General features: G+C 42.6%; 1 protein-coding gene and 1 long non-coding RNA gene across 3 annotated transcripts in view; one reads left to right on the top strand and one right to left on the bottom strand.

Annotated features, from left to right (window-relative positions):
* Positions 1-20,002, bottom strand: part of SRPK1 (SRSF protein kinase 1) — a 91,652-nt gene extending 71,650 nt beyond the window's left edge. The window contains 2 exon segments of the mRNA XM_077904279.1: positions 19,399-19,909; positions 19,912-20,002. Coding sequence (XP_077760405.1) covers positions 19,399-19,909; positions 19,912-19,987 — 587 coding nt within the window. The 5' untranslated portion in view covers positions 19,988-20,002.
* Positions 280-27,612, top strand: LOC144317629 (uncharacterized). 2 transcript variants are annotated; one of them, XR_013383632.1, is made up of 3 exons: positions 280-887; positions 2,360-2,484; positions 26,434-27,612. It is a non-coding gene; the product is annotated as an uncharacterized LOC144317629 (long non-coding RNA). The 2 variants fall into 2 exon arrangements; XR_013383633.1 differs by lacking the exon at positions 26,434-27,612 and adding an exon at positions 3,646-4,255.
* The last annotated feature ends 5 nt before the right edge of the window (positions 27,613-27,617 follow it).

Genomic DNA, 27,617 nt, shown 5'->3' with positions numbered 1-27,617 from the left:
TAGATAGGACATTTATGTATTAATTTAGGGAGAACTAATTATTATTTAAATGAATCTTCATGTATTCAATATTTTAGAGGACTTATTAATAACAAATTCTACAATGTACTATTTCAAGAATAGAAATATGGAGCTTCGCTACGACATTAATTACCATCGCTTCAGTAGCCTACTAAATGTAGAGTAATGCCAAAGGTGTGAGATCATCACAGGTTCTGCCACCTGAGATTTTCATTGGAAATAAAGAACTGACTGTGATGTCACAGAAACCTACTAGTATGCCAACATACTGTACAACATAAAATTTTGAGGACCTTAAAATCATACCCTAATATTGGTTTCTAAATACCAATCTTTACTAAAAGGAACCAGGGCTCCTTAGAGAAAGGACTGATCCCAGGGTTGCAACACACAAAGTACAAGATGAACTTCGAACACTTTGTGCTAAAGTATGTAAGTGCTCAAAAAGAATGCAGGAGACTTGTTGAAAGACAAGGTGCCAGCTTGAAGAGGCTCCCACTGACCAAATATGAAAGAGTATGAGCATCAAATAATGATGGTACTGGATTAAAATTGACTGAATAAAACAGACTCCCTAAGATCATACCAATGTTGAATACGGAAGGAGGAAAGTTTTTTGTAGTAACAGAATGCTGACCAGTAACTATAGAAGGAAATGGGAGAATCATTTGGTAATCACCATTTACAACTGTCATAATAACTGATTTAGGCAAGAATCAACAAGGATACTAAAATAGTGAATTTTTAATGAGGAAAAAGTTATTTACACAGGTCAAAGTATCTCTCCACAAAGAATTTATGATTTGCAAAGGAGAAAAACATGCTGAAGAAACTTGGTAGTCACTACCTTAACCAAGCAATCAAAGGTAACACTACCCATACTGGGACAGATATAATGTGTCTGTTGATGTGATGCACCAAGGAAGATACAATTTACTTAGGTGGTACCAACATGCATAACCTGAATCATGAAGAAACAGACAAACCCAAACTGAAGGACATTCTAGAAAATACCCTAAATTCTTTATTTTTTTTTTAAACATTTTTTTTTAATTTTTTTAATTTATTTATGATAGGCACACAGTGAGAGAGAGAGAGGCAGAGACACAGGCAGAGGGAGAAGCAGGCTCCATGCACCGGGAGCCCGATGTGGGATTCGATCCCGGGTCTCCAGGATCGCGCCCTGGGTCAAAGGCAGGCGCCAAACCGCTGCGCCACCCAGGGATCCCCCCTATATTCTTTAAAAATATCAATGTTAGGAAAGACAAAGGCAGGCTATGGAACTATTCTAGTTTTTTTTTTTTTTTTAAGATTTTATTTATTTATTCATGAGAGACACAGAGAGAGGCAGAGACACAGGCAGAGAGAAGCAGACTCCACGCAGGGAGCCCGATGTGGGACTCGATCCCAGGACTCCAGGATCACGCCCTGGGCCGAAGGCAGGCACTAAACCGCTGCGCCACCCAGGGATCCCGGAACTATTCTAGTTTTAAGAGACTTAAAAACAAAATGCAATGTATGTTCCTGGGTTAGATACTAGGCCAGGGAAAAAAAAAAAAAAAACTTTATTTCTATAAAGACATTGGGACAGTTGGCAAAATTTGAAAAAGATCCAAATTAAGTATTAATACTGTATCAATGTTTTATTTCTTATTCTGGTTATATAAGGGAACATTCTTGTTCTAAGGCAATACATGAAGTATTTAGGAGTATGGGGGTCAATGTCTGTAACTAACTCTTAAATAGTTCAAAAACAAAAGTTTTCTTCAGGCATACACATTTTCCATTTACATGACTGAGCTAGCAAAACTACTGTAGAGCCTAGTTGTCTGGAAGGCTCACCCACGTCTATGATAAACAGCCAGTAGATGGCACTCTGTGATCGATCTCCCAATCCCAGCAGCCTGGTTTTCCGTAGACAGCATTTTAGACTTCATTATATTTAGAAAACAAAAACACAACTGATCTGTAAAAAAGCACCAATACCAGGCAACTACTACATTCAAAACAGATGCTTTCACAACGGCCTTACATAGCCTTTCATGATCCAATTTTTCATTGCCCCCAAACCCATCTCTGACCATATCTCTTTAGTTGCCTTTTCAGAGAACTTTCTCAACACTCCTATTTAAAATAGCAGGTGGCTGCATGCTCTCCCCTCCACCCACTTACCCTGCTCTATTTTTCTTCAGCACTTGACATTTTCTTGTCTTCCTTCCCACGATCCCAGAATATAAGTCTCATGAGGACAGACTTTATTTTGCTCAATGTCTGCATCCCAAATGCCTAGAAAAGGGATACACATAAGGCATGTATCTATCTTCTCTTTCATCCCTAGGTATTACCACACTTCGTTTGTCCATTACACCCCAAACCAGTCCCTTAATGGAAGGAGACTGCAAAGAGCCTTAAATCTTAAATGTCCCAGCACTGACTTATTTTATGTGGAAGTCATCAAAACAGGTAAGCAGCAAAAGGGACCTTATAAAAACAGCGCTTTAGAAAAATTCTTTGGTCAAGGTGGTAAAAGGTAACAGAAGTAGAAACCAAAGATACAGGAGACACTGGAAAGGTAGTTGTTATAAGCAAGGCCTCTGATGCCAGGAGACTTAGGTTTGATCCTGGCTCTTTAGTTTACCAGAGCTCCAGGACTTTGGATAAACCGCAAATTCAGGAAGCTTTGTTCTTCAGCCCAGTGGATAAAGAGAGGACGGGGGAAAAAAAATCTACGTTATAGAGAACATAGACTTTATATGCTTATCCTATGCTTAGTACAGGGGACTGATACATAAATTTTAGCACTGCCTGTAGGAATAAAGGAAAACAAATAAGCAATCATCTGTTCGTTAGCCAACTAATTTTTACTAAGTATTTGTGTCAGGCACTTTTCTAGGCACTGGAAATGCAGCCATGAGCAAAAAAAAAAAAAAGAAGTAGTAGTCCACGGTCTTCATCATGTTTACATTTGAGCATGGGGTAACAAAAAATAGCCCTCAATATCTGAATCTATCTGGTTCTTGAGTTTCTGCCATGAATAACTAAAGTTGGGTCAGCAAAGTCCCATCAAAGTCCTATCTCAATGTATCTCAAGGAGATACATGTTCTATAATGCCAGACTACAACAAGGGCTATGAAGAAAAATTAAGGCAAGGGGACAGAGTAGATTGTCATTATTTCAAATTGGATTGTGACATTTGAGTGAAGAGGTGAGAGATGCTGGAGTTTAATCTGGAATTGATCAAAATAAAACTGAAATCCAGGAGGAAGAACTGATTTGAAGATACTGGGTTTTCGGTCTTATAAATGATTTAGTTCTGGCTTCAAAAGACAAACTAAAAAGCTGACTAGAGAAAGCACCCTAGCAACTCTAGTTTACTTGTAAACTTTAGTCTTCATTTCTTTTGACTTATGGGGAATGAATAATTGTAGGATCATCTAATATAGAGAACTGTCTTCTAGGGACTGTGTTACGGGTTGCATTGTATCTCCCCCGCCGAGTTAGCTTAGCCTCCAGTATCTCAGAATGTGACTTTATTTGGAGATAGTATCTTTATAGAGGTGAACAAGCTAAAATGAAGTCCTTGGGATGAACCCTAATCCAATACAACCAATGTCTTTATTAAGAAGGGAAAATTTGGATACAAATCAAGACACACACAGAGGGAAGATGATACGGAGGGAGAAGATGGCCATCTTCAAGACAAGGACAGAAGCCTAAAACAGATCCTTCCCTCTCAGCCCTCAGAAGGAATCAACCTTGCTGATTCCTTGATTTCTGACTTGTAGCCCCCAGAACTGTGAGACAATAAATTTCTTTGGGTTAAGACACCCAGTTTGTGGTACGTTGTTACAGTAACTCTAGGAAACTAATACAAAGAGAAAATCCTGTCTGTATGCTCATCTCCCCTTGAGAAGAGCTGACCCTACTTGAAATCATCTTTGTATCTCTTCTGAAGTACCTGATCTGATGCAAAAATTTAATAAGATACTATTTTAAGTTACAGCACCTAAACACAGTAGAGTTCAATAAGAACTCAAATTCTCCCACTACTTTTCCATACATATTTTTCCTGACAGCTATTTCTTTCTTTTGCAAATTGACAAGCTGAACTTAACTTCTGAGACATATTCAAGTAGTAATCTCAACTCAGGAATCCTAAACTGGAGCTAGGGTTTGGTACCATCAAAATAAAAGTTTGAGTGCCTAAGTTTATCAAGTATTAATTAAATATAAATGAACCCCAATCTTTAGGCAATTATACCCCAAATTAGACTTTATATTTAGAGATTCATATAGAGGAAACACCAACAGAGAAGTTAAAACCATTTGTTTGATAACGAATAATAGTAAGAAATGTCACATAAAAGTCAAAAGGTAAAATCACCTAAGGTCAGGAAGAAAGCATGAGGAGGGAAGGAAGTAACCACCAGAACACTTTAGTTAGTGCTAGGCTAGGCACTCATATGCAACTTCACCCTCAGAATCTCAGCATTTACAGATAAGCCAAGTCAGACTCAGGGGAAGTCAAATGACATTGTCCAAGTTCACCCAGCAATGGCGTAGAAGGAAAGCTGGAACCCAGGACTGTGTGATTTAAATGGACAAGCTCTTTTTGGTAAAGAGAACGTGTACCATGAATACATGTTTCTAACCTTCCACTTAGAAACATGATGAGCACAAGTCACCTAATTTAATCACATTGTACTATTAATAATATTAGCAAAGAAAAAATGCAAAATACAACTTCTGTTAAACCTATTCTCAAAGGCACAGGTAGGTGTCGAAGGGAAAAGGAATATCAAGGGACCTCGCCATCACGCTCACATTGTAAAAAGAACCTGACATCTTTGATCAAACTCCTTGGTTAAAAGGACTTTCAAGAACATTCACAAACTGGAACAGCACCACAATTAAAGGCAAAGTGAATGAGAAGATACAGTTGCCATAAATTACATTTATAATCAGTTACAAAATAAGACTACCTTGGTATTTCAGGAAACAAAGGTTCTCAAAATCACCTCCAAAGTTCTGGCAGCCTTTCAAAAAATGTCTAGCCACTCAGAACAAAAACTTTAGAATTTGAGTAAATTAAATACACAAAGATCATCAACGTGGCTCATGGTACCTACCAACACCAAACTTAATGGCATTGATGTTTGTACATCACTACTGGTTACAATTTCTATATATAGTAGTAAAAATATGTAGTAAGCAGAGTCTGGCTGGCTCAGTTGGTGGGGCATGCAACTATTGATCTCGGGGTTCTAAATTCAAGCCCCACATTGGGCACAGAGATTACTTAAAATAAAAAAATATTTTAAAAAAAAAACCTATGTATTAAACATTCTCAAACTTCTTTACAAGCTATCCTAAAATACCCATCCATATTGTCCAAAGTATTTAAGCCACCAATAAACATATTACCCAAGAGCAACACATTACACCTGACTTTAATCTTCATCTACACAACTGAAAGCACATCATGACAAATGAACATGATTTTTCTTTTTTTTAAGATTTATTTATTTATTTATTTATGTATTTATGAGAGAGAGAGAGAGAGAGAGAAAAGAGACAGAGACAGAGACACAGGCAGAGGGAGCAGGCTCCATGCCGGGAACCCGATGCGGGTCTTGATCCCGGGACTCCAGAATCTTGCCCTGGGCCAAAGGCAGGCGCCAAACCGCTGAGCCACCCAGGGATCCCCCGAACATGATTTTTATTTAGCTAGCTCCTGCCAACCGACTTTTGTGTCCAGTGCGACGAATTTTCTCTGCAAAGGAACAAAGTATATTTAACTTATTTTGTGGCTTCTGATAACTTTCTGAAATCATTTTGTCAAAAGAGTTGAAAAACTAGATACTCCAGTCTACACAGCTGGTATCATGGGTTTTTTTCAAATTCCCAAAGTTAATTCTCCAGCAAGAGTACACAGAACCACAGGGCTCTTCCACAATTGTGTCTACTCTAACTTTAGGAAAGGGTACTTGAGATAGCATTAAGCCTAGGCCTATTAAGGCCTAACCCTCATCCTGTTCAGAATCTATGGCAGAGATTACAAACTCCAGACTAGAAGCCAAATTCTGCCCCTGAACTTTTGTTTACAATGACTGAAAAAGAAAAAAATAATCAAAATAGCTATAAACAAATAATCTGGAGAATCACATGAAAACAAAGATTTCCAGAGTCTGTTGAAAAATCTGAAGATGGGACATGTGGGTGGCTTAGTGGCTGAGCTTCTGCCTTCGGCTGAGGGTATCCTGAGTCCCACATTGATCCTGGAGTCCCAGGATTGAGTCCCACACTGGGCTGCCCACATGGAGCCTGCTTCTCCCTCTGCCTATGTCTCTGCCTCTCTGTGTCTCTCATAAATAAATAAAATATTTAAAAAAGAAAAAACAAAATCTGACGATCTGGTTACACTGGGCTCATCTCACAGGACGAGTGCTAAGAAGTCTTTTCTTCTTCAGATATAAAGGAGGAGGCCTACTCCACACATTCTAATAATCACTATCCTCTTTTGGCTTACTCAGAGTATGCTTCTAAGCCACATTCTAAAAATAAATCAACACAATTACAAATTACATACAATATTCATTTTGTTTTTATCATTATTTTTAAAAGATTTTGTTTGTTCATGAGAGACACTGAGAGAAAGGCAGAGACACAGGCAGAGAGAGAAGCAGGTTCCGTGCAGTGAGCCCAACGTGGGACTCGATCCTGAGTCTCCAGGATCAGTCCCTGGGCTGAAAGGCACTAAACCGCTTGGCCACCCGGGCTGCCCACAATATTCATTTTAAATTAAGAACACAGGTGACCCAAATTCTGTAAGACTTGGAATCTTTGGGGAAAAATGCCGAAGATGATGTAAAATGACAAATAAATCTGTGTTAACCAGGCAGTAACATAATTACACAGGAAGGAACTGGCCCAAGTAACTTTAAAACTCAGTTAATTTGGGACGCCTGGGTGGTTCAGCGGTTTTAGTGCCTGACTTCGGCCCAGGGCACGATCCTGGAGACCCGGGATCGAGGTCTCCCTGCAAGGAGCCTGCTTCTCTTTGCCTCTGTCTCTGCCTCTCTCTCTGTGTCTCTCATTAATAAATAAATAAAATCTTTTTTATTTTTTATTTTTATTTATTTATGATAGTCACACACAGAGAGAGAGAGAGAGGGGCAGAGACATAGGCAGAGGGAGAAGCAGGCTTCATGCCGGGAGCCTGATGTGGGATTCGATCCTGGGTCTCCAGGATCGCACCCTGGTCCAAAGGCAGGCGCTAAACCGCTGCGCCACCCAGGGATCCCTAAATAAAATCTTAAAAAAAAAAAAAAAAAAAAACTCAGCCATTTGACTATACCCTTAGGGAAATATACCCTAAGGTTTAAAACAATAAAACAACAACAAACCATTAGCTTTCCTCAATAATCATATTGCTGGTGGTAGATTTGGCATTGTCATTCTGAGACTATTTTGTATTTATACTATGGGAAAAGGAAAACAAGTTAATCATGTAGACACTGTTGAAAACTAGGGGTTTTCATTGTTAGAGACTGGAGATGTAAAATCAAAGAAGATTAAGGGAAAAGTCCCTGGGTCATTTATTTTGATTTTTAAGTATAACATGAACTCATTATTTTTTTTAAGAAAAGAAAAAAACACAACTTATTTTCTAGCTCCAATCACAAATAAGGCCTCGAAACAAAGTGTTTCTTCCTACTGAGTTAGTCATGAAGTGCCTAGATTGTGATCTTGAAAAGCCATTTCCCACTAAAAAGCTTCACAGAGAAAGGGCTATTTCCTGGTCTAGGCAGAAAATGTACCACAAGGTAAATATGAACAAATTGTCATACCAGATAGCAAAAAAGTTATCAAAGATGCCTTAGACTGAGTCAAATGGACTTTGGGGCTAGGCCATTGCAAAGGGACTCCAACTGGCCAAAGAAGGGACAATCACTAAAAATAACTATACATGCTACAAAATACATGAATACTGGGCAACCCGGGTGACTCAGAGGTTTAGCATCGCCTTCAGCCCAAGGTGTGATCCTGGGGACCCAGGATCCAGTCCCAGGTCAGGCTCTCTGCATGGGGCCTGCTTCTCCCTCTGCCTGTGTCTCTGCCTCTCTCTCTCTCTGTCATGAATAAATAAAAGACCACTTACTAGTATGATTCCATTTATATGAACTGTTCAGACTAGGCAAATTTAGGGACACAAAGTGGATTAGTCAGTGCCTAGGGTTGGAGGTAGAATACTGTTAGGGGGTAATGAGGAGTGACTGTTAATGGGTACAGGTTTCTTTTTGGGGTGATGAAAATGTTTCAAATTTATTAGATCATGGTGATAGTTACACAACTCTGACCAAACTAAAAACCACTAAATTATACATGTAAAACAGGTGAATGTCATGGTATATAAATTGTACCTCCATAAAGTTGTACCAGGAAAAAAAAAAAATAACTACAATGGACTGAACCACAAATGTTTAAATCTGTTGAGTTTATATTAAAATAAATCTTTAGGGATCCCTGGGTGGCGCAGCGGTTTGGCGCCTGCCTTTGGCCCAGGGCGCGATCCTGGAGACCCGGGATCGAATCCCACATCAGGCTCCCGGTGCATGGAGCCTGCTTCTCCCTCTGCCTATGTCTCTGCCTCTCTCTCTCTCTCTCTCTGTGACTATCATAAATAAATAAAAATTAAAAATAAAAATAAAAATAAAATAAATCTTTAGGGCAGCCCGGGTGGCTCAGCGGTTTAGCGCCCCCTTCAGCCCAGGGTGTGATCCTGGAGACCAGGGATGGAGTCCCAGGTCCAGCTCCCTGCATAAAGCCTGCTTCTCCCTCTGCCTGTGTCTCTGCCTCTCTCTCTCTTTCTCTCTCTGTGCCTCTCATGAATAAATAAAATCTTAAAAAAAATAAAATAGGGCAGCCCCGGTGGCTAAGTGGTTTGGCGCCACCTTCAGCCCAGGGCGTGATCCTGGAGACCCAGGATCGAATCCCACATGGGGCTCCCTGCGTGGGGCCTGCTTCTCCCTCTGCCTGTGTCTCTGCTCCCCCCTCTTATGAATAAATAAATAAAATATGTTAAAAAAAATAAATCTTTATTGATCACTATGGAGGATGCTAGGACTCTAATTATATGAAAACCAGAAATTATCAAATATATACCCTGCGTCTTACATATATTTAGTGTCTCTCTGAGTAACCAAAGGGAGGAGATAAAGTTTCTCTTTACAGAACAATACAATTAATAAATTAAAGAACAGAATTATTAACACTTTGCAACCCTAAATAAAATGGATCTAGGCAATAATCAGTGGTCGCTAACATCACAAAAAGTTAACCAGACAGCAGGTGTTTCCTAGTAGAAGTATATACATCATCATCTATGAAGCAGTCTAGCAAAAACAAGATGGCAGGAGAAAAAAAAAATTAAAAAAAAACATGAAGAACCTATAGATAAAAAGACCAAGAGAGGGCAGCCCAGGTGGGCTCAGCGGTTTAGCGCCGCCTTCTGCCCAGGGCATGATCCTGGAGAGCCAGGATCGAGTCCCATGTCAGGCTCCCTGCATGGAGCCTGCTTCTCCCTCTGCCTGTGTCTCTGCCTCTCTCACTCTCTCTCTCATGAATAAATAAATAAAATCTTAAAACAAAACAAAACAAAAAGACCAAGACTTTTCAAACAATAGCAATATAATGAATGACCTTATGAATCCTGATTCAAACAAAATTAAAATTTGAACCCTGACTGGGTATTTGATATTAATACCTTGGTGGCTCAGCGGTTGAGTATCTGCCTTCAACTCAAGGCATGATCTCGGAGTTCTGGGATCAAGTCTTACAACAGGCTCCCTACAGGGAGCCTGCTTCTCCCTCTGCCTAGGTCTCTGCCTTCTCTCATGAATAAATAAATAAAATCTTTGGGGGAAAAAAAAAAGACCGTGGTTCAAAAAAATTTTTTTAAAGATTTTATTTATTTACTCATAGAGACAGAGAGAGAGAGGCAGAGACACAGGCAGAGGGAGAAGCAGGCTCCATGCAGAGAGCCCGACGTGGGACTCGATCCAGGGTCTCCAGGATCACGCCCTGGGCTGCAGGCGGCGCTAAACCGCTGCGCCATCGGGGCTACCGGTTCAAAATTTTTAAGTGTGAAAATAATACTGTAGCTATGTTTAGAAAATTAAAGAGTTGGGGTGCCTAGGTGCCTCAGTCAGTTAAGCAACTGCCGTGGGCTCAGGTCATGATCCCAGGGTCCTGAGACTGAGCCCCCATCAGGCTCTCTGCTCAGCTGAGAGCCTGCTTCTCCCTCTCCCTGCCACTCCTCTTGCTTGTGCTCTTTCTCTGTCAAAAAAAAAAAAAAAAAAAAATTAAAAAAAAAAAAAAAAGAAGAAGAAAGTTAAGAGTCTGTATCTTACATAATGATATGATATCTGGGGTTTGCTTTAAAATAGAGGAAAAAGGGATCCCTTTGTGGCGCAGCGGTTTGGCGCCTGCCTTTGGCCCAGGGCGCGATCCTGGAGACCCGGGATCGAATCCCACATCGGGCTCCCGGTGCATGGAGCCTGCTTCTCTCTCTGCCTGTGTCTCTGCCTCTCTCTCTCTATCATAAATAAATAAAAATTAAAAAAATAAAATAAAATAAAATACAGGAAAAAAATAAATAAAATACAGGGATCCCTGGGTGGCGCAGCGGTTTGGCGCCTGCCTTTGGCCCAGGGCGTGATCCTGGAGACCCGGGATCGAATCCCACGTCGGGCTCCCGGTGCATGGAGCCTGCTTCTCCCTCTGCCTATGTCTCTGCCTCTCTCTCTCTCTCTCTCTCTCTGTATGACTATCATAAATAAATAAAAATTTAAAAAATAAAAAAAAAATAAAAATAAAAAAAATAAAATACATAAATAAAATAAAATAAATAAAATAAAATAAGGGGGGCAGCCTGGGTCAGCGGTTTAGCGCTGCCTTTAGCCCAAGGCCTGATCCTGGAGACCCGGGATCAAGTCCCACATCGGGCTCCCTGCATGGAGCCTGCTTCTCCCTCTGCCTGTGTCTGTGCCTCTCTCTCTCTGTGTTTCTCATGAATAAATAATCATTAATTAATTAATTAAAAATAAAATAAAATAAAATAAAATAAAATAAAATAAAATAGGGGGAGTAGAAGGGAATAAGGATCAAACAGTAGCCATAGTTGGTAACTGTTAAAGTTGAGATGGTTACACAAGGGTTTTTTTTTGCCATTTTCTTGTTTGTATACATTTGAAAATTTCCACAATAAAGCTTTTAAAAAGACAAAATGCTGCCAAGCCCTTCATTGGAAGTATTGCATTTCACAAATTCAAACACAAATAGGTCTCCCAACCATACCCATATGTCTGAAATCAAGATGCATCTTACAGTGAATGATCAGTTTTAAGTGGTAGTATTTTTCCTACGTGGTACATAAAATGGTGTAATTTAAAACTGACTGGGCAGCCCAGGTGGCTCAGTGGATCAGCGCTGCCTTCGGCCCAGGGTGTGATCCTGGAGACCCGTGATCGGGTCCTGCCATCAGGCTCCCTGCACAGAGCCTGCTTCTCCCTCTGCCTGTGTCTCTGCCTCTCTCTCTCTCTTTTTCTCTGTGTCTCTCATGAATGGATAAATAAAATCTTAAAAAAAAAAAAAAAAAAATAGGGCAGACCTGGTGGCTCAGCGGTTCAGCGCCATCTTCAGCCCGGGGTGTGATCCTGGAGATCCGGGATCGAGTCCCACATCAGGCTCCCTGCATGAAGCCTGCTTCTCCCTCTGCCTGTGTCTCTGCCTCTCTCTCTCTCTCTCTGTGGTCTCTCATGAATAAATAAAAAAATAAATAAAATCTTAAAAAAATAAAAATAAAAATAAGTAAATAAATAAAAAACTGCATCTCAAATTCAATGGGGAAAAAAAAGCCCTCCAAGATTACAAATACATCTAGTTATCTTCTCACCTTAGCTAAATCATTATTTGCATTGTACTGGAAATGAGTTCAAAAATACCCTCTTGGCTATCCAAATTTTTTTTACTTGTATGGAATTAATTCAGTTACAGTCAGAGAAGCATTAAAATAATACGTTAGCCAATATAGGAGTCCTTAATCTCCCATTAGTGATAGAGAAGATCAGATGAACATGGAGCAAGAAGTCTCCCTAAGATGGAGGAGAAAAAAACATTGCCACAGTTATCTCACCATGTCAAAAAAAAAAAAAAAAAATAGTAAAAACTGAGTCCAGTTGACTAGCCTGTCTTTTCTTCATTTTTCATAAAGGAGTTTCTAAGTACCCACCACTTTGACACTTCCATAAATTGCCTGTTTCAAATATTCTAAAGGAACATAGTATTCTGGCAAGCCTCTGCTATTAATGGACTCTCCATTATACCAGAAAGACTAATGTAAACAAAATTTACCAACATTATATAAACTTACTAAGGAAGAAAAGAGGACAAGAAACGATTTCTGACAACTGCAATTCTAGAAATCCAATTTTGCAACCACATATTTCAATGGAATCACAAATATAAAACTTTATTTAATGATAACTGACACTGAAAATTTCAGATGAAAAGCAAAGGAAAAAACAGATTTGGGGCAGCCCTGGTGGCTCAGAGGGTTTAGCACCGCCTTCAGCCCAGGGCGGGATCCTGGCGGCCTGGGATAGTCTCAAGTCGGGCTCCCTGCATGCAGCCTGCTTCTCCCTCTGCCCATGTCTCTGCCTCTCTGTGTGTCTCTCATGAATGAATACATACATTAAAAAAAAAAAAAAAAAAAAAAAGATTTGCCACATTTAAAAAAAAAATCAATGTATGTAAAAAACACACTATAAATGAAATCAGAAAGGCTATCAACATTCTGAGAAATATAAATCTGCCACATGACAAAAGGTATATTCTTAAACAGCTCTTAAGATCAAGAAAATGATCAACAATCCAATATAAAAATGGGTAAAAGATAGGAGCAGGCCAATAAATACATCTCAGAAATGGCCCACCTTATTGTAACAGAAATTATAACAAGATACCTTATCAATTACCAAATTTGGGAAACTTTTTAAGTAACACTGCCCAGTTCTACTGGCCAAGCAGGATGTGCAAGAATATTCCCACTTCCAACCCTTTGCTTGGAACAGTCTTCCTTCATTCCCTACGTGGTGTTATCTTCTCAGTATGGCTTCAATTACCCTATTTTAAACTGCACCCTCCTCTCCACTTCTCAATTTGCCTTATCTTCCTCTATTTTTCCAACTTATTGCCTTACATGCCACGTAATTTACTTATTATGTACATTGTTTATTCTCTGCCCCCACCTCCATGAAAATAAAGTTTCCAAGGACAAAGATGCTCTTCCTTCACTGACATATTACAGGGATGGAAAACTGCTTGGGATATGGGAGATGTTCAAAAATTATTTGTTTAATGACTAGGAAAATCCAACTAGTTAATTCCTAATTAAACTAGTTAATGTCTCTGGAGAAAACTTTGTTGATGACATAAATTTAAAAACCTTTATTATTTATTTATTTGTGAGAAAGAGCACGAGAAATAGGGAGAGTTAGAGAGAGAGGAAGAAACAGACACCTCGATGAGCAGAGAGCCCGACTCAGGGTTTGGTCCTGAGCCGAAGGCAGATGCTTAACTAAGCCACCCAGGCGCTCCAAATTTAAAAACCTTTAAAATGTACATACCAGTAATATCATTTCTAAGAATTTATCCTAAGTAAATAATCACTGACATGAGCAATGGCTATCCAAAAGCTTATTCATCTTCACTATGAATTGTGAAGAACTAGAAACAACGTATACTAGAACACTGAAAAGGATGTGGAATATTTAATGCTATGGTAGCTGGGGGGAAAAGTATACCCAATGATTCCATTTTTGTCTTGAGTATATGAATAATAAATGTTTGGGATCCCTGGGTGGCTCAGCCGTTTAGTGCCTGCCTTCGGCCCAGGGCGTGATCCTGGAGTCCTGGGATCGAGTCCCACATCGGGGTCCCTACGTGGAGCCTGCTTCTCCCTGACACAGGCACTGTGTCACTGACACTGCCTCTCCCTCTCTCTCTGTGTCTCTCATGAATAAATAACAAATCTTTAAAAAAATAATGTTTATTAATAGGCGCTAATATAAATAATGATATACCAATTAACAGAATGATGGAATACTAGATGAAGCTACTCACTGTGTCATGATACAGAATCATTTATTCTTCTTTTTAAAATTTTTTTAAGCAGGCTCCATGCCCAGCCTGGAACCCAACACAGGGCTTGAACTCACGACTTTGAAATCAAGACCTGTGGGGATCCCTGGGTGGCTCAGCAGTTTAGCGCCTGCCTTAGGCTCAGGGCGTGATCCTGGAATCCCAGGATTGAGTCGTACATCAGCTCCTACATGGAGCCTGCTTCTCCCTCTGCCTGTGTCTCTGCTTCTCTCTCTGTGTCTCTCATGAATAAATAAATAAAATCTTTAAAAAATAAAAGGAATCAAGACCTGTAAGCCCTGAGCTGAGATCAAGAATCGGAGGCTTGCTTAACCAGCTGAGCCACCCAGGTGCCCCATACACAATCATTTCTAAGCCTCATGAAAGAGGCAGACTTAAAAAAAAAAAATAGTAAGGCTATACTATAAAGAACTGATCCAAGGTACATTGTTAAGTGTAAAAAGCATCCAAAACCATTTAATTAAAAAAAAAAAAGTTTCGGGATCCCTGGGTGGCGCAGCGGTTTGGCGCCTGCCTTTGGCCCAGGGCGCGATCCTGGAGACCCGGGATCGAATCCCACGTCGGGCTCCCTGCATGGAGCCTGCTTCTCCCTCTGCCTATGTCTCTGCCTCTCTCTCTCTCTGTGTGACTGTCATGAATAAATAAATAAAATCTTTAAAAAAAAAAAAGTTTCAAGTTTATGTACTCTACTAACTAGATAAAAATGTTAGACATTTTCAACCATCTTTTTTTTTTTTTAAAGATTTATTTATTCATGAGAGACAGAGAGAGAGAAAGGCAGAGATATAGGCAGAGAGAGAAGCAGGCTCTCCACAGGGAGCCCGATGCAAGACTCGATCCCAGATCCCGGGATCACGTCCAGAGCCGAAGGCAGACGACGCCCAACCACTTGAGCCACCCAGGTGTCCCCATCTTTTCTTCTTAATTTTCAATGTAACAATTAGTTTAAATTTTTTTTTTCATTTTTTTGGAAAATTAGGAAATAAAGCCATCTCTCCTTTGACTCCATAGATCAAATATGAGCAAAATCACTTCTCCAGGTCAAATAATTTTACTACCAAATTTATACTAAACCCATGAAGTTCTTTAACTGCAAAGAAATTAAAAATTACTGTCCAAACATCCTAAGCTAAGTAATACAATCATTAGATAAGAAATCCATTCTGGAATTATGTTCCATAGAAATAATGCCAAAAGCAAACATAAAATGTGTTAAATTATAAAAGCTTATGGCAGATAAAAGCACACACCTATTAGTGTATATATACTGAAAACCAAATGACCAAAAGACAACAGAGAATTGTGCCCTTTTAGCCAGTAGGCCATGAAAGGGTACTTAAAACTTTACCCCAGGCATCCTGAGGTACTTTATTAAGAAGACCCAGTTTGCTCAGTTTCTACCTTGTTTGTCCTCCCAGACGTATCAAAAGGAACTGTCACTTGGAGATAGCAATGGTTAGTACTGAGGCCTTTGGGATGGATATATCAGACCCAGATATATGTTGGTAAAGAGTACAGTGTCTGAAAAAGTGAAATGGAGACAAAATTCTTCAAAATAGACTAGAAATCCCCAAAGTCCAATCTTTCAGCACAGTGAAAGAACCCAAAGGAAATACTAGAGAGCACTGACCTGGAAGGTAGGAGCCCTGGATCCCAGTTCTGATCCAACTACAAACAGCTCCAGCTCCGTGGACATATTATTTCATGTATGTAGGTTCTAGTTTTAAGATCTACGAAATTAGGGATCCCTGGGTGGCGCAGCGGTTTAGCACCTGCCTTTGGCCCAGGGCGTGATCCTGGAGACCCGGGATCGAATCCCACATCGGGCTCCGGGTGCATGGAGCCTGCTTCTCCTCTGTCTGTGTCTCTGCCTCTCTCTCTCTCTGAGTATCATAAATAAATAAAAATTTAAAAAAAAAAAAAGATCTACGAAATTAGTAGACTGAAATCCTTTCCACTGGTACCACACCATGACTGACTAAATTACTAAGATGTGGTTACAGCTGTACTCCTAAGTTTTCTAAAATTCTTCATTTAAATGCTTAACTTGGGCAGCCGGGGTGGCTCAGCGGTTTAGCGCCACCTTCAGCCCAGGGCGGGATCCTGGAGACACGGGATGGAGTCTCATGTGGGGCTCCCTCCATGGAGCCTGCTTCTCCCTCTGCCTGTGTCTCTGCCTCTCCCTCTCTCTGTATCTCTCATGAATAAATAAATAAAATCTTAAAAAAATAAAAATAAATAAACGCTTAGCTTCTGTAACTTTTTAATCAGTTTTTGCCATGACTAAACTACCAGTCATAACAACATAGAAGACCATTTCCTTAACTAAATTTTCCAAGGTCAGATTGCTAAAAGTGGCAAAATCATAATTCAAACCAGATCTGACTCACTTTGAAGACCAAATTTATGGCATACTTCTTCCTCAGACCTTCTCCCTGACTAATCTAGTAACCAACTAGATTAGATACTAATCTTAGGGGATCCCTGGGTGGCGCAGCGGTTTGGCGCCTGCCTTTGGCCCAGGGCGCGATCCTGGAGACCCGGGATCGAATCCCACATCAGGCTCCCAGTGCATGGAGCCTGCTTCTCCCTCTGCCTGTGTCTCTGCCTCTCTCTCTCTCTCTGTGACTATCATAAATAAATAAAAAAAAAATTAAAAAAAAAAAAAGATACTAATCTTAGCTTGCTTTTGCAAAATGACTGGAAGTCCGGAATGCAGTCAGAAGTCAGGGAGCAAAGTCAAGTTACTTGAGTTAGGTGGGACTTGAACTTCTGACACAGTATTCTAACCTAAGTTAATTAGACATTTCAGGATCCCTGGGTGGCGCAGCGGTTTGGCGCCTGCCTTTGGCACAGGGCGCAATCCTGGAGACCCGGGATCGAATCCCACATCGGGCTCCTGGTGCATGGAGCCTGCTTCTCTCTCTGCCTGTGTCTCTGCCTCTCTCTCTCTCTGTCTGTGACTTAAATAAATAAATAATAAATAAAATATTAAAAAAAAAAATTAGACATTTCAGCTACTTAAAAAATAAGAAAGGTAAAATTGTCAAGAAAAACTATTAACTGAAGACAAAAATAAAACACCTCTGAAACTACAAGTAAACAAGGGTGATTCATTTACATAAAGTTTCATATACATAGAACCTGTACAAGATGAAATATACAGTAAAACAACTGCTAGATTATCTGTGCTATTCACTTGCTTTTGTGAATGTAAATAATGAACACAAATTATCCAGCAGTGAAGGAAGGAGTAACAGATAATCCAAAACACATATATTTGGCTTTAGAAATAAAGCATACGTCTAAATAGATAATCCAAAAGTAATGAATATCTGGTGCTAAAAATATATTATCAGGGTGCTTGGCTGGCTCAGTTGGTAAAGCACGCGACTCTTGATCTCAGGGTGGTAAGTTCAAGCCCCATGTTGAATGAATGAATGAATTAATGAATGAGTATCACCTAGATATATTTTCCTCCCAAATGACAAGTTATTCAGGTTAATACAAAATTAATTTCCAAGTGGAGAGACCAGGACACATCATTCCTAAACAATACAGAAAATAATGAAATTACCATCTCCCTACATCAGAAAATAAAACGTTTTATAACATTCACATCAGCTCCAGAGGGAATAACAAAACTAAGGCACATACAAAAAAAATGTAACATTTACACTCCCACTGGAGACAAGAACCAGGTTAGCTCCTCAGCTATTTCCATTAAACCAACCTGGGATTAAAAACTAGTTTTGGGGGATCCCTGGGTGGCGCAGCGGTTTAGCGCCTGCCTTTGGCCCAGGGCGCGATCCTGGAGACCCGGGATCGAACCCCACGTCAGGCTCCCGGTGCATGGAGCCTGCTTCTCCCTCTGCCTATGTCTCTGCCTCTCTCTCTATCTCTGTGTGACTATCATAAATAAATAAAAATTCAAAAAAAAAACAACTAGTTTTGGAATAATCCATATGTGGATAATCAAGAGGCAAACACACACAAACACATGTAGATAAACTCACATTTAAATGCATAGGTTACCTACCAAGCACCTTACAAAATAAAAAATTTCGTAAGACAGTTGACAGAAATGGAGCAAGCGGTGAGGTCACCTACCACGTTAGCTACATTGATAAAAGTCATTACGTGCTCATCTCAAACATTAGGTAGCCACCAAGACCCACACTTACACACACACCCCGCATGTGGGAACATTCAGAAAGGTAACCTAGGAAAACCTCAGAAACTGCTCCTTTTACCAGCTCAAGAATGAAGTTGTATTCAACAAGTAAATGGAAAAGGGTCAAGAAAATAATGCATTTCCCCCCTTCAATCCAAATTGTCTAAAAGACAACTTTCAGGACCCTCGGCAAGTAAACGCTGGTTTGAGCTAAAGTTCTTTAGACTAAGCCTCGCTGGCAGGAGCCCTCTACCGGGCGTTTCTCAGATGTGACCAACTTTTGTGTTTCCCACAGTAGCGCTAAACCACGGTTACGCATCCTGCTGATAAAACCGGACTTGAGGCACTTAACACCCCAAACCAGATTCACCAGCGGTGTGGCTAAAGGGCTCTCCCGTCACTACTGTGAGGCCCACTCCAGCAGGGATCCGCACCGAGCGCGAGGACTTAGGGTTTGGAGAGAAGAGCAGCAGCACCAGCCGCCGGCTGTGTCCTCAGTGGTCCGCCCGCACTAACCCAGGGGGAAAGCTCCATGCCCTCGTCTACAAAAGACGGCGTGCGGCGGGCAGACCCCAATGCGGAAAATTCACTTTAAGAACTTCCCAACGGCCTACCGTGCTGACTTAGGGGTCCAGTTAGGACACCGGGAAGCAGGTAGGGAAGAGACCACGGTCCACAAACTGATCAGGATCAACCAGCCCCGCCGGGAGGCCCAAACTCGGGGGGAGCTGGGGAGCTAAGGCACCGGACGGGCTCCGGTCCTCCTCCGACAGCCCTGTCCAGCAGGCCCGGCGCCGCTGAGACCCAGGCCCGGCCCTCAGCAACACCAGCTCCGTTCCACACGGTTCAGGAGGCGCGACCCTCCGGGGCCACTCCGAGGCCATGCGGCCGCGGGGCGCCCCAAGCCGGCGCACGTTCAAGAGGTGAAACCAGAGGGCAGGAGGTGCGGGAGGAAATCCAAAGAAGGAACGAGACTCACTTCCTTTGGGCTTTGTCCTTCTTGGCCTTGGTCCTTTTCTTTCGGGCCTGGAGCGCAAGCACTGCAGGAGAGAGGGATGGATGAAGGGCGACCGTGGAGGAAAGGAGCCGACCAAGGTGAGGGCGGAGACCCAGCAGGGGCGCGAGGCCCGGGTGCGGGGCCTGCCTGAAGGGCGGCTCCGGGGCGAGCGCCGCGGCTTCGGCCGGGCGGCGGGCGGCCCCCCGGGTGCACAGCAGCGCCCAGGCTGGGGGCGCCGGCGGGGGCCCGGGCCGGGTCAGGGGGCCGGCGGGCCGGGGTCTGCCCGGGTCGCCGAGCGTCGGGCCCTGCAGCGGCCCCAGGACGCGGGCCGGCCTGGCGGGGAACAAGGGGCGAGGGCTGCCGGCGCGGAAGGACGCCGGGGCTGAGGGGCGCGGACCGGCAGCCCAGAGGCGGGGGGTGAGGCGCGGCGCCACCTCAGCGGGGGGGCGCCGCACGCCCGGGGACTGGACCGCGGCGGTTAGGAGGGGCTCCAGCGCTGACCCGGACCTCGCCCCGCCGGCCGTTGCCCCTCGTGGCAGAGGCCGCTCCACCGCTCACCTTTCCGCTCCATGGCGAGACCGGTAACCGCCAGGCGCCTGCGCACTCGAGTGGCGGTGACTCCCGCTCCCGCCGCGGCCCAAAACCCAGCCGGCGCACACCCCGCCCTCCAGGCCCCGCCCCGCCCCGGCCCCACGACGGCGCGCGCCTGCGCGGTGAGCGCGGAGCCTACCACCTGCTCGCCAGGAGAGGGGGGGCTGTACGGGACCGGGGGCGGGGAGGAGGGAAGAACGCCGCCGTGAATGCCGCACAGGTGCGGAGAACCGGCTTGGAAGCCTGGCGGGGTCAGGTTCGTTCCGCCGGCGGGGCGGCTGCCGCTCAGGAGAGCAGGACCGCGTGGCTTTGAGGGTTCCCTGTGTGCTGAGTCAGTGCTCCGCAGCCACCCGGAGTCCGCCTCAGTTTCCTGGTCTGTAAAATGGATTTGGTCAGGCCTGCCCCAGTTTCTTCGCTGAGCTCTCGCGAGGGTCTGTTGAGACGAAAGAGAGAGAGAGAAAGAAAAGAAAGAAGGGGGGGGGGGGTTGTAAATGAGGAAGAAGGAAAAGTTGGAGCGACGCAGAAGACTGGAAAGAGGGAGCCTGTGACCCTCCCTCCTCACTCTAAAAGTGAAAACCGGGATCCCTGGGTGGCGCAGCGGTTTGGCGCCTGCCTTTGGCCCAGGGCGCGATCCTGGAGACCCGGGATCGAATCCCACATCGGGCTCCCGGTGCATGGAGCCTGCTTCTCCCTCTGCCTGTGTCTCTGCCTCTCTCTCTCTCTCTCTCTCTCTCTCTCTCTCTGTGACTATCATAAATTAAAAAATATATAAAAAGTGAAAACTTTAAAAGTGTGTTTTTCTTTTGAAATTTCGAGTTTATACGAAGGCTGTAAGGGAAGGAATGGGGAGAATAAAAACAGCGTTTTCTCATTTTAACACTTCATCTTTTCAGTACATGAGAAATATAGTTATCTCTTAGGATGTCTTTATACTTTTGTAAGCGCATTACCTCATTTGATATTTATGACAACCTAAAAGCAAAATATTACCTCCACCATACAAAGAAACTAAAAATTGAAGGGGATGTGTACTCAATCTTGATGTCCCGATGCAAAGATTCAATCATCAAACCCGTATCATAAAACAAGGTTAGCAAAGTTTTTCTGTAAAGGGCCATATAGTACATTATGGCTTGTGGGCCATAGGATCTCTTTCTCAGCTACTCAGTTCTGCCCCTGGAGCTCAAAAGGGAAATAGAAAATAGGGGCTGTGTTCCAATAAAGCTTTATTTATGGTCCCTGACATTTGCATTTCGTGTAATTTTCACGTGTCATGAAATACTATTCTTCTGTTGATCCTTTTCAACTATTTCAATCCCTCTTGGCTTAGGCCAACCCCTGTTGTAAAGCACTAACGCTGGACAGGTGGCAGCTCTGAAGACCTTTGCCCTGAAAGAAGTTAGACTCTATGGGGAAGACGGACAAGTAATTAATTGACTAAGAAGGGAAGATGAAAGTATAATAGTACTGCGCAAGTGAAGCATGGGGACTTGGGCGGGATTTTATTGAGCAAAGTAAATAATTAAATCCAGCCAGGGAGGAGGCAGCTTTTGAAGTGGGTCTTGGGAAATGTGTAAGGGTTTCCATAGATGGAGAAGGAGATGTTAGGCATTTCTGAATGAGAAAATCAATTGAGCAAAAAGGCACAGGTTTGGAATCCTAAGGCGGGGGCGGGGGCTGGTAACGACTGAAGTGGATCAAGTGGCATGTGAGGCCAGAAATGCAGGTTTGCCAAATTCAAAATTTAGATAATTAATATCTGTTGCATGGAACCTGAATGATAACATTTCTGGACATATTGCCAAAGAGGACAGCACCTGTTGGCCAAGGAAAACTGCATCCCAGTTTCCTCTCCACTCTACTTGAGAACAAAAGGAGAGCTGGGGCAGACAGTGAACCCCTGGAACCTGAGGATTCCACTAGCTTGGGAAAACCTCGTGTGATTCAGAAAAGACAGGAAAGCTGCAGTGGCTGAGAAAAAGTCCCAGATTGGCAAAGTACTCTCCACCAGAAAGTAAACTCTATGAGGGTAGGACACTGTTTTGAATTTTCCTTGATTCCTTTCCTGGATTTTCCTTGATCCTCAGTGCCTCGCATAGTATCCAGCACTTAAGGGGCTTAAATATCTGTCTAATCAAAGAATAAGTGATGTGCAGTTTATGAGAAAGTTCTGGACGAGAGAGAGAAAACAATGAGAGGGACAACGTGAAGCTGTGCTAGTACCCAAGTAGGTTACTGCAGATTCATCGGAAGGGAAATTCGTTTAACTTGGCATGAATTCACCTACCTATTCTGGCTCGGAGTAATCATTGCTTCTTTCTCTAAGAGCTTACTATTTAACAACCCAGTTGAGAATTTTTCCAAAGTCGGTGTCATGTTCACTGGATTAAGTTCCCTGAATTGACCATTTCGCCCTTTTTTCATTTGTTTTTTTTCCCCCATTCTTTCAGCGTACTTCATTCTCCACACTTTTTCTAAACTCTGTGTAGTTGTTCATATGAGCTAGTTTGTACCCCCCCCCCTTTCTAAAGCCTATGCCTTTAAGAAACAAAACAGATGACCATGGGGTGGGGGGGAGGCAAACCCGGAAACAGACTCTTAACTATAGAGAACAAACAAGGTCACTGAAGGGGAGGTGGGGTGGGGGGTTAATGGGAAAGGGGTATTAAGGAGGGCATTTGTAAAAAAAATAAAAATAATAAAAAATAAAAATAAAAAATTTTTTAAAAATTTTAAAAAAGGAGGGCATTTGTGATGGTGTTGCACCCAGCACTGGGTGTTGCATGCAAGTGATGGATCACTGAATTCTACTCCGGAAACTGATGTTACGCTGTATGTTAATTAACTAATTTAAATAGAAACTTGAAAAAAAAAAAAAAAGCCTCTGCCTTTTTTGTGCTTCTTGCTTTAAAAGTAACTTTAAAAATTACTCCCCACCCTCTCATCCCCAGTTTCAGAGGGCTTGTGCCACTCTGGACTTCACCCTTCCTCCTCAAGTGGTGGCCATTCTTACATGCATATCCCTCTTGAACAACTGTTTTTCTCAAGTTCTTTTATTTATTTATTTATTTATTTATTTATTTATTTATTTATTTATTTATTTTTAGAGATTCTATTTATTTATCTGGCAGAGAGAAAGAATGCATAAGCAGCAGGGGGAGAAATAGGCTCCCCACTCTCCCCACTGAGCCTGGACCCTGATGCAGGGCTAGATCCCAGGACCCTGAGATCATGACCTGAGCAGAGGGCAGACATTTAACTGACTGAGCCACCCAGGCGCCCCTGCTCAAGTTCTTTCAAAAGTAGAATTATTTGGAGAATGAAGCAGTGCCAGAATTTAATTTCTGAAAAGATCCCATTCCCCAGGAGTTTATTTATGAAGACTCCCTTGGATCTTCCTTAATGCGTCTTTGAAGTTTTTGAAATGTGATCACCTAAGGTTTAGGACATATATTTCATTAAACCCAACATTCCCTGCTTTGGTTACCACAAATTTGTATTCTTTGTCCAAAGTTTTGATCTGAATTAAAACCAAAGTATTTGTGAGATGAAACAGACAACGGAAGAAAGTGGAACTGTATCAGATGCTTTATTTTGCAGATTCCTAGTAGATGTCTGCATAATTGGAGAACCCCAACAGAATCTTACATAGTTTTGTGAACTATATTGGGAAAACAATTATATTCTAGGCTGAGTTTCAGGAAACACATGGCATGTTCAACAAACGAAGGGAATTGAATGAAAGGATTGAGATGTGAAAAAAAAAAAAGGATTGAGATGTGGGTAAGGTTAAGAGAAATGAAGAAGGGATGGTGAGGCATCCAGGGACTGACATTCCTAGGCTTGAAGGGACAAGGGGTGGAGGTGTTAACCGGAACCCAATAATACCTATGTTGGTCAACTTAGGGTTGCCAAAACAAAGTACCACAAATTAGGTGGCTTAAACAACAAAAATTTATGATCTCACAGTTCTGGAGGCTAGAAATCCAGGTGTCAGTAGGACTGGGTCCTTTTGGGGACCACGAGGGACGGATCTGTCCTCTTTCCTTGGCTTCTAGAGGACTCTGTGTCTCTTTCTAGTTTCTTTTATGTATGTCTCAAACTGTGTCCAAATTTCTCCTTTCATAAGATCATCGGTCATACTGGATTAGGACTCATTCTAAGGATCTCCTTTAACTTGGTTACTTCTGTAAAGGCCCTATCTCAGAATAAGGTCAATTTCAGAGGTACTGAGGGGAGGGGTTAAGACTCCAACATATCTTTTCTGTTGTTGTTGGGGAGGGGACACAATTCAACTCATATCAGAATTGTAGTGAGGCGGGGCAGCCCGGTGGCTCAGCGGTTTAGCGCCGCCTTCAGCCCAGGGCCTGATCCTGGGGACCTGGGATCCAGTCCCACATCAGGCTCCCTGTGGGGAACCTGCTTCTCCCTCTGCCTATGTCTCTGCCTCTCTGTGTCTCTCATGAATAAATAAAAGATAAAAGGACATAACCACTGCCTAGCAGGAAATGAAATGCCCAATTTCTTTCTCCTCTTATCCTCTCAGACTAGTGCCTCCCATTGACTGAACCCACCTGGAAGTTAGAAGGCAAGGGTGCCTGGGTGATGCAGTCTGGGCAAGCCAGCCTCCCAGGGTACAGGGAGGGTGGAGAAGGGTGGAGGGTTCATCTGGAGGGGCAAACAGAGAATATCCAGCACAGCCTGTCTGGGCAGTCTACATGATACACCCAAAGTGGCTAGCACTTTCCAAGCAAAGTAAGCCAGCCTTTTGGGCTCCCTGGTCCCTGAAAAGGCTTGAGAACCAAAGCTGCTTGGAGATAATCCCCTTTCTGGCTTTTTTTTTTTTTCCCCCCATAAAAGCTTAAGCTTCACAAGGAAACTGTGTCGGGGAGAGGAGGTAGGAGAGATAAAAGAATAAAAACTTTGGTTTGGTGGAGTGGGGAACTAAATGAGTTCTTTGCAGTCTCCGTGCTCTGTCCTCTTGGATGCTCTGTCCACAGCAGCAAAGTTGGAGGAGAGAGGAGATGCTCTAGCAATGAGGAGGTTACAGAGATCCGTGGTTCCAGAGACAGGTAGAGCCCTTGCTCTGCTTCCTGGAGGTGCTCTGGGGAGAGAGCCAGGCGTTGCAAGCTGGCCTGAGCTGATCACATCCAACTCTGCATTCTTTTTTGTTGCTAACGATACCTTCCAGCAAAGTTTGAAGGGATGAGGAATTGTCTGCCTCACATCCTCACTCCCGCATATGAAAAGTTGCAGACTAAAATCTGCCGCACACACACATTTGTCAAACATTTGTTTGCAAGCAGGCACAAAAACAGCTCCTGTGACTATGTACATTCTTTGAGGTCTCTGTCCTCTCAGATGCTCTGGCCACTGTGTGAAAGCTTTACTGCTCCCCTCCCTCCCCATGGGGTAACTATCACAGAGGCAGGACTCTGTCACCCGCAGAGTAGGCATCAGGGAACCAGAGAGAGGGTCTTTTGTATAATTCATTATGCTATTCCAATCCTGATCAACACCAGAGGTGTCAGCAGAAGCAGGTTTCCTTTTTTTTTTTTTTAGAAGCAGGTTTCCACTTGTGAGATGAGTTGCCTATTAATTTGTGTAATGGATGTTATTTTTTTTTTTAAGCTGCTGTTGGCAGAATTTATGTAATCGATGACTCTGAACCCCTTTGTTGAAGCCACTTTCTGATTAGAATGTTCGCAAACTACTCCTGGCCTGGGAATTGCAGATTAGAATATAAGCCGCACCTGGGTGTAACTATAAGTAACTAGCATCTACAAATGTTATCCGGTCTTTGTCAAAAGTTTTCATATGCCCAAGTATTTTATTTTGAAAAGGTGGATTCATTTCTTTAAAAATGCCAATTTAAAAAAAAAAAAAAAAGAGTCCATCCCTAGGGGAATGGATTAAAAAAGTTTTACAACACATCCCCTCTAGGTGAGTTGCCAAAACAGGGATACATTGAATTCTTTCTAAGTTTCTGTAAGTACCGGAAAAACATCCTCACCTAGACTATGCTTCTCTTTCCTTGATTCCAATGGGGAATGTCAAAATATTTTAAGGAAGATTGTAAACAACATGAGGTAGAGTGCCCCTCTGAGGCTGCCAGGCCAGGCGAAGATGCTCCACTATACTAAATATGTTCATGGAGCCATGCAGACTTGGACAATAAAAACAACGGACTGAAGATCAAACGTATTTTCCCTATTTTCTGAGCAAGGCATAAACCTCCTAGACTCTCTAAGGGGACCCCAGGGAGAGGAAGCACGTAATGAGAGCGATCTAATTTCTCCAGCTTGGCAATCTCAGGTTCAGAGCAAAGGCAGTATAGGAAAAACATAGAAATATGACTTATGCACTTGAATTCTGATTTCTACCTGCGATGCAATGTTGAATCCATTTTGCTTTTCTTTCTTTCAGATACTTCTCACCACATCACCCTCGTGATGAACATTCATTGAGCATCCACTGCAGGCCAGGGCCGTGAGAAGCAGAGAAGGAAAAAAGCCAACACCTTGCCCTCTAGGACTTAATAGCTAACTCATATAATAATTACTATTTGTCCCTCAGCTGTCAAAACAACTCTACCAAAAATAGGTGTTATTATCATCCTCTCTGGCAGATGAGGAGACTGAGGCACAACCAAGTTCACGCAAGCAAGGAAGAGGCAGGGTTTTGAATATAGGCCGTTGGGTTCTGGAATCCACACTCTTGGCTACACACCATATCACCTAGTTTAGTGGGAGATGGACATATAAATAAATAATTCACACAGTGCTTAATGTGTGGGAGCACAAAAAAGAGGCCCACTCAGCTCAAGGTCCTAGGAAGGATGAGGAGAGAGGCATCTCTTGAATGAGATGACACCTGGATGGCGGTGGAGAGCATGAATAGATGTCAGCTGGGAATAGAAAGAGGAGAAAGAAAACTCCAGCCAGATAAGACAGCATGGTATTGGAGGGTGGGGCGAGGGGGAGCAGAGACACCATAGAATCACTGGAGAATAAAATGCCAAGGGAGCGATAGGGAAGTTTGCTCCTCAATTGTTTGCTGGGCCTCTTCTATGTACAGGACTATTCTTGTTGCTGTGGATATAGCAGGGCTAGAGCATCGAAGGAGCTTCAACTTGAACTTCCAAACATTTTGCACCCTTGCTCACTGAAATAACTTTTAAACTACCACCATGCAAAACATTCAACAAACTAGAAACAGAAGGGTGCCTCCTCAATCTGATAAAGAGCATCTGTGAAAACCCCACAGCTAACATCATATCTAACGGTAAGAGATTAAATGTCTTCACCCTAAGATCAGGTATAAGACAAGGATGTCCACTCACACCACTTCTATTCAGTGTTGTACTGGAGGTTCCAGCCAGGATCACTAGGCAAGAAAATTAAATAAAAGCATACAAATTGGAAAGGAAGTTGACACTTTGAAATACAAGTGTTACATCAGCTTTGAATGCCAATTTGATACCTGCATCTATCCATTAATATAAGCAAAAAAAGTAAAATTACTTTAACTACAAGAAATTTTACATTACTTTTTTTCTCCTTTAACTTGTAATTCTATTCCATTTTACTGTCACAGTAGCTTATCCTAAA

The sequence above is a fragment of the Canis aureus genome, chromosome 7 (genome assembly GCF_053574225.1).
Source record: "Canis aureus isolate CA01 chromosome 7, VMU_Caureus_v.1.0, whole genome shotgun sequence".
Lineage (NCBI taxonomy): Eukaryota > Metazoa > Chordata > Mammalia > Carnivora > Canidae > Canis > Canis aureus.
Note: the sequence above shows the minus strand (reverse complement) of the source record. Positions and strands in the feature narration are given on the sequence as shown.